The sequence below is a fragment of the Leguminivora glycinivorella genome, chromosome 4 (assembly GCF_023078275.1).
Source record: "Leguminivora glycinivorella isolate SPB_JAAS2020 chromosome 4, LegGlyc_1.1, whole genome shotgun sequence".
Lineage (NCBI taxonomy): Eukaryota > Metazoa > Arthropoda > Insecta > Lepidoptera > Tortricidae > Leguminivora > Leguminivora glycinivorella.
Window position 1 is genome coordinate 28,335,259 of NC_062974.1, and position 11,697 is coordinate 28,346,955.

The 11,697-nt window shown below is 42.1% G+C and overlaps 1 protein-coding gene across 7 annotated transcripts; it reads right to left on the minus strand.

The window, feature by feature from the left end:
- Positions 1 to 317: 317 nt before the first annotated feature.
- On the minus strand, positions 318 to 11,080 carry LOC125225043. Of its 7 annotated transcripts, XM_048128548.1 has the most exons (6): positions 10,993 to 11,080; positions 8,291 to 9,983; positions 6,605 to 7,229; positions 5,585 to 5,588; positions 1,573 to 5,126; positions 318 to 563 (listed from the first exon to the last, which is right to left on the minus strand). In XM_048128548.1, the coding sequence occupies exons 3-5, from the start codon at positions 6,647 to 6,649 to the stop codon at positions 1,630 to 1,632; spliced, it is 3,546 nt and encodes a 1,181-aa protein (XP_047984505.1). In that variant the 5' UTR covers positions 6,650 to 7,229; positions 8,291 to 9,983; positions 10,993 to 11,080; the 3' UTR covers positions 318 to 563; positions 1,573 to 1,629. The 7 variants fall into 7 exon arrangements, with proteins under 7 accessions (XP_047984505.1, XP_047984501.1, XP_047984500.1 ...); XM_048128544.1 differs by having other exon boundaries at positions 1,573 to 7,229; positions 8,291 to 8,381; positions 8,481 to 9,983; XM_048128543.1 differs by having other exon boundaries at positions 1,573 to 7,229.
- Between the last annotated feature and the right edge of the window lie 617 nt (positions 11,081 to 11,697).

An 11,697-nucleotide genomic window follows, 5' to 3' on the forward strand; every position in this document is an offset into this window, starting at 1 on the left:
AAAAAAATGAAAACGCGCGTTCGCCGCGCGGTCCAAATTCTATGACGTTGCCTACGCGTGTTCAGTTGCTTCGCGGAATCCGCGCGTGCCGCACGTTACATGACGATGGAGTGCTTTGACACCGAATTATTTGTAGACGAAATTGAAAAAAGACCAGCACTATGGGACATCCAGTGTGCAGATTATTCCAGTAAAATAGTCAAAAACAGAGGTAGGCAGGAGCTGGTAGAGATTTTAGGTGACAAAGAGGATTCGTTGGCGAAAAAAATGTTTGGTTAGTTGGTACTTTATTCACAATTTTCTACAGTAGTTGTCGCCACCCCTCTCCTAGCCGCCTACGGTACATTTACGAGTCCGTAAAGGAGAAGGATGGCAACTTATTTGTGTGTGTGTGGTCAATATATATACTGACCACCAAACAGAATGCATGGTATACATACCTGACATTTCTATAGATGATTCCTCATCCACGCTCACGCTGTCCCAACCTTCTCGGGGCCAGGTGAGCCTCTGATCTGCTTCGCTTGCTTTTATGTTACGGCGGCTGATTGTCACTCCGTGATCTGTGGGTTTTAAGTGCTCATGAATATGGTATTCTCCTAACAACCGTCCCTTAGAACATACATCATCGTCATACTACTCATACTAAGGATTGATCTTATTCAACCAGACAGGGTACACCAAATACATCTTCCTCGGACGCCTACACGCCCAAGTGGATAGTCGAGACGTACCGCCACACTACGGCACGTCTGTCTGGAGCTCGGCGGGTGTGAGGACGTGCTGAACTGTCAACACCCTCGTACCTATCATACCGACTCTTCTGGAGAACTCGTCTTCCAGGATTGATAACAGTGAGGGCCGTCGGCGCACCTCTCGACCCCCGGCGACCTCGTCTTTCCGGGCTGAGCCAGGTACGCCGCCGACGTGTCCCTCGACCCCCGGCGACCTCGACCCCCGGGCTGAGCCGAGCACGCCGTGGACTTGCACCTCACCCTCTGGCGATCTAGTCTTACCAGGATTGAGAACAGTGAGCCGTCGACGTACCTCTCGACCCCCGGCGACCTCGACCCCCGGGCTGAGCCAGGTACGCCGCCGACGTGCCCCTCGACCCCCGGCGACCTCGACCCCCGGGCTGAGCCGAGCACGCCGCGGTCTCACCATGATTGAGCATGCATGCTTATTCTAAGTGTGTCTACCTGTCACTTACCGGCACCTTTAGCGTGCCTTGTCTGCTTGCGCCTCTGGAGAACTAGTCTTCCAGGATTGAGTACCATACTTACTATTTAGATAGACAACTCGGCACCTAGTGGCACCTTTAGTGCGCCTTGTCTGTTACTAAGATAATCGAGGTAATAGCCTTTAGTTAGATATGGAAACAATTGTAAGAGATACCATTACACCACTGTGAGCCACCAAGTATAAATAAATACTTAGCTTTAGTCGTCTCTGCAATATCTGGATAGCACGTGGATCACTTCACTGTGTGTTACACTTTTAAGTACTGGCGCGTTTCTCGCGCCTCGTGGAATGTCTACGTGGCACGTAGTTTGACAACTTTGAGATACTTACTATGGCTCCACCCAGAGGGCGCCGCCAGTGTTGCCGCAGGGGAATATTCTTGGGGCTCTATAGTTTCGCGTTGGTCGCGACACTCCCCACTACAGGCAGCAAAACTGCGACTAAGTTGCTGGTCCACTCCTTAATCTTCTCAAGAGCACGAAGCGCCGCTGCTCTCTTAGGTCTGGACTCGTCGTGATGTTCAGCCGACGCGATGTTCTCTAGGTGGTGCGTTTCAGGATCAGTGTTCTCGCAGAACGTCATGTCTTTGACTGCGAGTGGGTCTGGTTCGGGTATGGACTTAGGCTCAGGCTCGTGTAACTGACTAGATGCAGGCTCTAATAAGACTGAATCAGACGGTATTTCTTCTGACTCGTTTAATTCTGTTAATTGATAAGATTTCTGCTCAGAAGTCTTAAGAACGTCGTTAGTGGATTCTTTCATCACGTCGTCCCTTCTTGTTGGATGTGGGACGTCAGGAACCTGTACAGATTCTTCTACGCTTTCTTCATGTGACGTTTGTTTACACTGTTCCTCTCCATCTTCGATCTCTAACGGGTAGAGATGCGCGATAGATCTTGTATATATTGTATCTCCTACTTGGACCGTGGCTACTCTACATAAACCATCGGCGCCTTCCTTTAAAGATACTATTTTCCCAACTTTCCAATTGATCCTATTCTTCGTGTCGCCTTTTATTTGCACTATCTGACCTATTTTTGGCGTTAATTTTGAAGTCACTCTAGGCTCCTTAGGATGATGGGAGTATCTTTCTCTCAAATTTAGGAGATACCTGTTCTCAAACATCTCTTTGAATTCTCGTAGAATGATGAGCGCTTTCTTCCAACCTTTAATTAGATTGTCTTTGGTTACTGTCCCATGTGACGTAATAGGATCCATGCTCGACGTTTCCATTACGATACATTTTCCCATGGTAAGAAAGTCTGAGGGTTTTAATACGTGGTCAGGTTCTGAATCCACGTAGGTTAAAGGTCTTGTGTTAAGTACTGCTTCTATTTCCTTAACTGTTGTTGCCAGCTGGCTGTCATTCAATAAGTGTTTTTGTAAGGTTTTCTTCATACAATTCTTGGTTAAGCCAATCAACCTTTCGTAAAATCCTCCATGCCATGGGGCTAATTGCGGTATGAATTTCCATTTAATCTCCTTTTCTATGCAATATGGGTCTTGAAGAATTTCAGAAAGTAACTTGTAATGAGCTGCGTTGTCAGATGTAATTAAGGTAGGCACGCCTCTCGCTGATATCATCCTTTTTAAGGCCAGAAGACCTTCTTCCGCTGTTAGATCCTTTACCACTTCCAGGTGAATGGCTCTTACCGCTAAACATGTATAAAGGCTAATCCATCTTTTACAACTGCCATTCCCGTTGTTAACTAGAAGTGGTCCCAGGTAGTCTGTTCCAACGTACGTAAAAGGAGAGCTGTAATTGACTCTCTCTTTAGGAAGAGCAGGGGTTTCTGGTAGTCTATAAGGTCCTCCATCATGTTTCATACATTCAGGGCATCCCTTTAGTATCCGTTGGACTTTACTTCTTCCTTGAGGAATCCAATACATTTCTCTTATTTTATCAAGCGTGTGGCTGACACCTACATGTTTGTTCTCTTGATGAGTTTTCATTATAATTTCCTTCGTGAAATCTGACTCTTTTGGTATGAGTATAGGGTATCGTTTGTCGAACGACCAGTTTGCGTTTTTCATACGACCTTTGCATCTCAATAGGTCATCAATGTCCTTGAATACTCCTAAGTTTCGACTTAGATTGGTTTCTTTTCCTTCTACCTCTAGAGGAAAATATTTAGCTTGAATTTCTTTTAATTTATGAAGCTTGTCGTCTGTTGACTGATTATTTCCTATCACTTCATTTGGTGTTATAATTTCCTCCGTTTTCATCGGGTTGACATTAACAACTGGATCTTCTTTATCGACCATCTCTATGTCTTCTTGGAACCCAAGACCCTCCCCTGTCAGAAGAGAACTGGTTGGCTCACTGCCGGATGTGGTTGGCCATTTCTGTGGATCTTCTGTTATAAACTGCGGACCATTCAGCCATTTCTCCTTATCCTCCTCTGCACGAAGGGGTCTTGTGCCTACATCTGCTGGGTTCAAGCTTGATGGTAGATATCTTATCTCCAGGTCTTTGTTTGTCTTGATTTCTTCTACTCGTCTGGCAACGAAGGGAGGAAGTAGTTTGTTAGACTTACACCATTCGATGACAATCTGACTATCGGTCCATAAGACTTGTCTTACTATTTTCTGTTGCAGAAACTTAAGGACGAACTTCATCAGTCTACAGCCTATCAGTACTCCCAGAAGTTCTAGACGGGGTATCTTGAGGTTATCTTGATCCTTGGTTGGTATCAGACGGGATTTACCCATGATAAAGCTTTTCTTCGAGCCACAGACTAGAAACACCGATGCTGCGTAGGCTTGTAGTGAAGCATCTGTGAAGCAGTGCAGTTGGTAATTCGCTTCCGTTGGTGTCTTCATGTAACATCTATCCACCGATACCTTTCCTATGACTTCTAGGTTCTGTCGGATGATGTTCCACTCTTCTGTTAGCTCGCTTGATAATGGTGAGTCCCAAGATACTCCGGCCTTCCAAAGTCCTTGCAGAAAAAGTTTAGCTGATAATGTATGAGGTGCCGCGTAACCGCACGGGTCATAAATTGATGCGATAGTCTTCAGTATTCCTCTTTTTGTGACTGCTTCCTCTTGGAGGTTGGGCTTCAGCTGGAGGGTGTCCTTTTTTATGTCCCACTCTAAGCCAAGTACTTTTATCTTGTTTTCTTTACATGTATCAGGGACCATCTTCATGAATTCTTCGGAGTTAGAACTCCAATCCCTGAGTGACATTGAAATATCTTGAAAAGATCCTTTTAAACTTTTGTAAAGCTCTATTGCTTCAGCTGTAGTACTACAGCCTGAAACAAAGTTGTCTACGTATATGTCATTCGCTTTCTGCCTGACATGCTGATCTTCTGCATTATTTAAATGTTCTTTAATAGTCGCATTCAGTAGAAACGGTGAAGATATCACGCCGAATGGAACTCTGCAGAATCTTAGGTAAAGTAGGTTATCCTGAGATACTGGTTTAGAGGTATCTTTAAGCCATAAGAATCTGGTAACGTCACGATCCTTCTCGTGTAATGCCATCTGTAAAAACGCCTTTTCTATGTCGGACGTCAATCCTATGTGATGTGTCCTGAATTTGATGAGTAACCCTGTAAGGTCTTCAAGCATGAGTGGTCCTCTGTATAAGCACTCGTTCAGACTCTTGGTGTTCTTGTTACTCTTGGAACTAGCATCATACACGATTCGCATAGGTTTTCCTCGATGACGTACTCCATGGAAGGGTAGGTAGTGAATAGCGTTACCAGTTGACGTTCCTGATGTGGGTACGACTTCTATTATACCCTTAGCTAATTGTTGTTTAAATGTATCGTCGTATGACATTAAGGTTTCTTGGTCCATGCGCTTCAGTAAACTTGACAGACGCCCAAAGGCGATTCCAAAGTTATTAGGTAAGTCAGGCGGATAAGTTATCCATGGCCAGCTTACCGTGTATCTATTGTTAATTTTTACTGTAGTTTCATTAAAATTTTTAATAGCTTCTTCTTCTCTTGTTGCTTTAGGTGAATCACAAATTCCTATACATTCCAATTCCCAAAGGTTTTTAATGTCTCCATCACAAAGAGGTGAATCTGGTTGATGAAGCTTCGTTTCAATACAAGTTTGAGCATAAGTCACTACATATGATTCCTCTTCAAGCTGTGGTTCCGTCTTGCCACTGACTATCCATCCAAGGGCAGAATCCACTAGAAACAAGTTACTATCTAGTTGTATCTTAGTTTCATAAATAATGTTAAAGTAGTAGTCGTTTCCGATTAGAATCTGCACCTGTCCGCTTACAGAACCATCATCCGCCAGTACATAAGACTCGGGTACGCCCCGTAACTTGACATTTGGGATGAATCCTCTTGAAATGCGTTGGACACAGTTAGCTTGTATAACTATCTTCTTATTTGTTCTAGTTACTAACTGTAGAATCACTATAGGACTATGTATTTCCTTCGGAGGATCTTCACCGAAGGTGAAAATTGTCAAGAGACTTTCTTCTTCGACTGGAAGCTTCAACTCCTTGGCCGCTTGAAATGTGACATAAGAACGTTGAGACCCTGGGTCTAAAATTAAACGGTATTTACACAATACATTATTCTTATCACCTAAGGGGTTAGCATAAACAACAGCTGTCTGTAGAGTGGTGATTCCTCTTTCTGAAATAGTCAAGACTGTTTCTTTGTTTTGGGATCCTTTGGAAAATTTGAAGGGCATAAGGCCATGTTGTGCCTTTCCTTTCCTGGGCAAAGTCTACAAGTCCAGTTTTCCTTACAGTCCTTTACAAGATGATTCTTCCTAAAGCATATAAAGCATCTTCCGGTCAACCGCTTCTTTCTTTCCTCTAAAGTAGAAGCGTCCTGGCACGTATAATTGCGGTGTTTGCCGTTGCAGAATATACAACCTAAGATTTTCCCTTTTTCCTTTGGGTTAACAGTTGCAGATCTGTTAGCAGATGTTGCAACATTAGATACGCTCGGTTTGCTTCCTTTTTTGGGTTCATTGGCCCTTTGAAATTTTCCTTTTCTATTTAGTCCTTTTCTATTAGTACTTCCTTGATAATGTTGAGTATTTGAGGTATTATTTCCCTGTTGGAAATGATGCATTCTCTTCGCACGCTTTGCGTTCACATGCAGGGTACCGACAGTGCTGTCATCTACCTCATGTGATCGTTTCCTTCCAGCAATTCTCTCTGCATCTTCCTTTGCAGTGATAATTTTATTCAATTGTTCCCGGAGTTCTTGTGTGGACTCATTCTGAATTTTCAACTTTATTTCGTATATTAAATCCGAAGGAAATTTCTCCAAAATCATGAAACGAAGATGGTTGTGGTTGGTGTTTTCGCCAAGAGACTCTAGGATTTTAAGATTGCGCTCCACCTCGTTGAAAGTTCTTCTACAATCTTCTGCGCTGCTTTTTGCCGCTTCGATTTTGTATAATGTAGCATAGTGGGCATCAATCAGATGAGCTTTCTTGCCAAAACGTTCCTTTAGTAGAGTGACCGCTATCTTATAGTTTCCGTTAGTGGTAGGCAGGCCATCAATAGCTTTCTTAGCATCACCCGTCACTGAAGTTTTAAGATAAGACAGCTTGTCTACATCAGGTAAGTTTCTTGAGTCGATATTGCTGCTAAAACTATCCCAAAATTCGCACCAGGAAAGCACATCCCCGTTATAAACCTGTAGTTGGAGTTTCGGTAGTCGACAAGAGGAATTCACTTCAGGCGGCTTTTCCTGGGTCTCACGGGATACGGTGACTTGGTCGATCTTCGCCTTGAGTTCTGCTAAAGTCTCTTCTGCTAAAAGCTGCTGGCCACTAATCAAGAAAATTTCATCTGATGCAGGAGTTGTAGCTAAACGAAAGTATTCTGATAAATTAGCGTTGAGCCTATTCACTGCAGCTTGCAGTCTGTTATAGACGACCTGAGCCTGTCCTATGTTTTCTGACCGAACCGTACTGGGTATTGTTTCCAATTCAGCACCAATTTTTTCACTGGTGATTCGAAGTCTGATTAAGAGAATCTCGTCCATCTTGTCCTGGAAGGTACAGAAATATATACTATAAACTAGTATCTTTTATTAAAACTCTTATTGGGAAAAGTCTATTTAATTATCCTTCACAAGGATAGGTTTCTGACATTTTCTTTAATTATTTTAGAATGCTACTAGAAATGAGGAATTGTTTATTTTTTATTAATCTATTCTTATTATGGAAAACAACACTCAATAGTTAAAAGTAACAAAAGATTAAAATTTAATTTAATTTATGAGGACTCTTATTTGAAACTTTAATACTTTCACTTTAAAATTAATTTAATTAATGAGTTCTTTTATTTCCAAATTTAAATTATTTCACTTTAAATTGAATATCACTAAAGAAAATTGGAATATCTGTAAACATAACATACACACAGACATGTTATTGAACTCAAATTTATGTTAAGACTTATCACTTCTTATCAGTGCTTGTCAGTAACGTTGACGTTTACACGCAGGTAACTATAATATAACTTTGCACTGTCACTTTCACTCATTCAGCTTACTCATTTGTTTTATTTTTGTATTTAATTTGTATGACGTATTTTAACGAACACTATTGACACAAATTCACTTCTTATACTAAACCTGTAAAGAAGATGTTAATTCACATATACACACAATCAACATAAAAAAAAACTTTCTCAAAGTTCTTTAAGGAATAAGTAAACAACATTGTGAGTTCAGGAAAAATATGCGCAATATGCATAACATAATATCTCACGATGTTAAAAGCTTCTCTAAACTTTTAAAGAATACTAGAATTCGCCATTTTGACTCCGCTGCAAATACATTTCTTCATCCAAGTTAATCTTCGCCAATAACAAGTACAATGTCAAAATATTCAAGATATCTCTAATAAAACGTAATACGGATGTTAAAACTTGAATATTGACTGTAATATTCTTACTTAACTAACTTAGTTTTGAACTTCAAACACGCCATGTTTCTTTGCAAAAACCACGAGGTTGTTTTCGCTAACTTTACGGCAAATTAGCTGACGATTGGTTTTTCTTTGAACAAACTTCATGTGATGACGAAGTAGTTATTTAAAAACTTACCGAGGAATTTCTTTTCTCTTTTCTCGTCTAATCCGGTGGTATGTGTCGAGTCCGTGATGGTTCACGGAGGCCGGTTCGTGTTTTTGTCTTCCTATGACGTAAAATACACATATTTTCAATAATCGTACTCATTCACCAATTTAATTCTTCTATAAAGCACTTGAAATTGTACAAAACAACTGCATCTTACCTATAAACTGGATGCAAACTTCTTGGGAACCAGCGCTGTTGCAGCTTCTCCGTAAACAAAGTTTCAAAGTAAAGCGTATTCTCTACGGGAATTAGTGTTGCCAGCCTTAGTCAGAACTCCCTGATTTCTGACATATTTAACGAATAAACTAACCGTAACTTGTTTCTTCTTCGGTCCTTTTAGATGCATCGTTATTACTTTTATACAAATACTTAATACTAAAATCTTAATTCTAATTAAGTTTAACACACATGTATCAAGTAAAATTCAAAGCGGAAAATTCCTCTGCCCCTTCTTATTTTACGCTTGTCTTATAAGACTTATAAGATATACCTGCAGTATACCATAGGCTAGTGCTTCTCTTCTTATCCCTGAAAAGATCTTCTAGCTTATATACTAATCAATCCAATATAATTACGAACACAAAGACAAAATTCTTACCGACTTATATCTATACACAGTTCAGTATGACCGTTTGACTTAATTACACATTCATCTTATAAGAAAATTCTCATTACTGCCTTCCAAGTCGAATCCGTTTGTAAAATAATTTCTTCTCTTCACTGAAGTTATCCGGTTAATCCTTTCGAGTCGTAATTTTCTCCCGACATTTCGGGTAATCTTCTTACTGTAACTGTAGCAACACTACTTCGTGCTATGGCCGCCGCGATGGCGCGATGGCCGCCATGTTTCGCTTTTGGCCAATCAGAGACGTATTCGTGACGTATCCCGGAAGCAACTGAAGCAACTTTGTTCAATAACATGACCTTTTATTTTTGAATAATGAATTTTTAATTTCATAAATTCGGACGAATACTGAAATCTTCATACTTTTATTTTTTAAACATTATTTATAACAATTGAGCCTTTTTTCTTATACGGGGAATAAAATGTATCTTATAAGTAAGTAAACCATCCTTTAGCCGAGAGAGTACGCCATGATGTATTTTCTCATATCCTGCCGTATTACACAGTCAATGAAATTACTTTATTCTTAAAAGTCTTCACTTATTGAGCTCTTGAAGTAACTTTCATAACTAAATGAGCCAAAATTGATGTTGAACCAGACCCTGTAATTATATGATTCCGCACGTGTACTTAAAGTACAAATCTTGCAATTTTTGTTACTATTGACACACACATGTTATTTTTCTTAGAATAATACGTTTAATGTTAGGATAGTATACCTTGCATTCATTTTAGGTTATGCCTTGATTCTATATCTGTTCAATCCCAGCACTAACCACCAATTGTCGCCACCCCTCTCCTAGCCGCCTACGGTACATTTACGAGTCCGTAAAGGAGAAGGATGGCAACTTATTTGTGTGTGTGTGGTCAATATATATACTGACCACCAAACAGAATGCATGGTATACATACCTGACATTTCTATAGATGATTCCTCATCCACGCTCACGCTGTCCCAACCTTCTCGGGGCCAGGTGAGCCTCTGATCTGCTTCGCTTGCTTTTATGTTACGGCGGCTGATTGTCACTCCGTGATCTGTGGGTTTTAAGTGCTCATGAATATGGTATTCTCCTAACAACCGTCCCTTAGAACATACATCATCGTCATACTACTCATACTAAGGATTGATCTTATTCAACCAGACAGGGTACACCAAATACATCTTCCTCGGACGCCTACACGCCCAAGTGGATAGTCGAGACGTACCGCCACACTACGGCACGTCTGTCTGGAGCTCGGCGGGTGTGAGGACGTGCTGAACTGTCAACACCCTCGTACCTATCATACCGACTCTTCTGGAGAACTCGTCTTCCAGGATTGATAACAGTGAGGGCCGTCGGCGCACCTCTCGACCCCCGGCGACCTCGTCTTTCCGGGCTGAGCCAGGTACGCCGCCGACGTGTCCCTCGACCCCCGGCGACCTCGACCCCCGGGCTGAGCCGAGCACGCCGTGGACTTGCACCTCACCCTCTGGCGATCTAGTCTTACCAGGATTGAGAACAGTGAGCCGTCGACGTACCTCTCGACCCCCGGCGACCTCGACCCCCGGGCTGAGCCAGGTACGCCGCCGACGTGCCCCTCGACCCCCGGCGACCTCGACCCCCGGGCTGAGCCGAGCACGCCGCGGTCTCACCATGATTGAGCATGCATGCTTATTCTAAGTGTGTCTACCTGTCACTTACCGGCACCTTTAGCGTGCCTTGTCTGCTTGCGCCTCTGGAGAACTAGTCTTCCAGGATTGAGTACCATACTTACTATTTAGATAGACAACTCGGCACCTAGTGGCACCTTTAGTGCGCCTTGTCTGTTACTAAGATAATCGAGGTAATAGCCTTTAGTTAGATATGGAAACAATTGTAAGAGATACCATTACACCACTGTGAGCCACCAAGTATAAATAAATACTTAGCTTTAGTCGTCTCTGCAATATCTGGATAGCACGTGGATCACTTCACTGTGTGTTACACTTTTAAGTACTGGCGCGTTTCTCGCGCCTCGTGGAATGTCTACGTGGCACGTAGTTTGACAACTTTGAGATACTTACTATGGCTCCACCCAGAGGGCGCCGCCAGTGTTGCCGCAGGGGAATATTCTTGGGGCTCTATAGTTTCGCGTTGGTCGCGACAGTAGTTACATGTAAATTCTATATTTTTATATCTTGCCATTCTACGCGACCCATTTACAAAGTAATGAGCATATCTATATCTTATGTTCAAAGATGACGGTGTACCTCTTCCTGCGTACGATCTATTAAGATTTCTCATGGGTGCAGAGTATAAAGTGTCTTTATACCGCACACCATCTCTTGTTCTAACAAAATTGTGTATCATTGAACTGAGAGGTAACGTGCGGCACGCGCGGATTCCGCGAAGTAACTGAACACGCGTAGGCAACGTCATAGAATTTGGACCGCGCGGCGAACGCGCGTTTTTATTTTCTTGCGGTCGAGTTGCGGCTACCGCGCGGATGCATAGTCCGCGCGGTGTGGTGTGAACGTTCTAGTACTATGCTATTGAAGTAAGATCCGCGCGGTTGATCCGCGCGGTTTGCATCCGCGCGGTTTCCGCCGTGTCTGAACTAGCCCTTAAGTTATGGAGTCATTCAAAGAAAAGCTTTGTTTTATTTCGGGGTGCGTATGATTTATTTTCAACTGTGTATGATTTCATGTCAATTATTGTAAAACGTAAATAAAAATGATTAATGTGAATGTTCAAATAATAATTCAAAATAATATCTGTTAATTCATGGC

Excerpts from the sequence above, each read along its gene's own strand:
- LOC125225043 (XM_048128544.1), bottom strand. The coding sequence starts at position 5,910 with ATGCCCTTCAAATTTTCCAAAGGATCCCAAAACAAAGAAACAGTCTTG.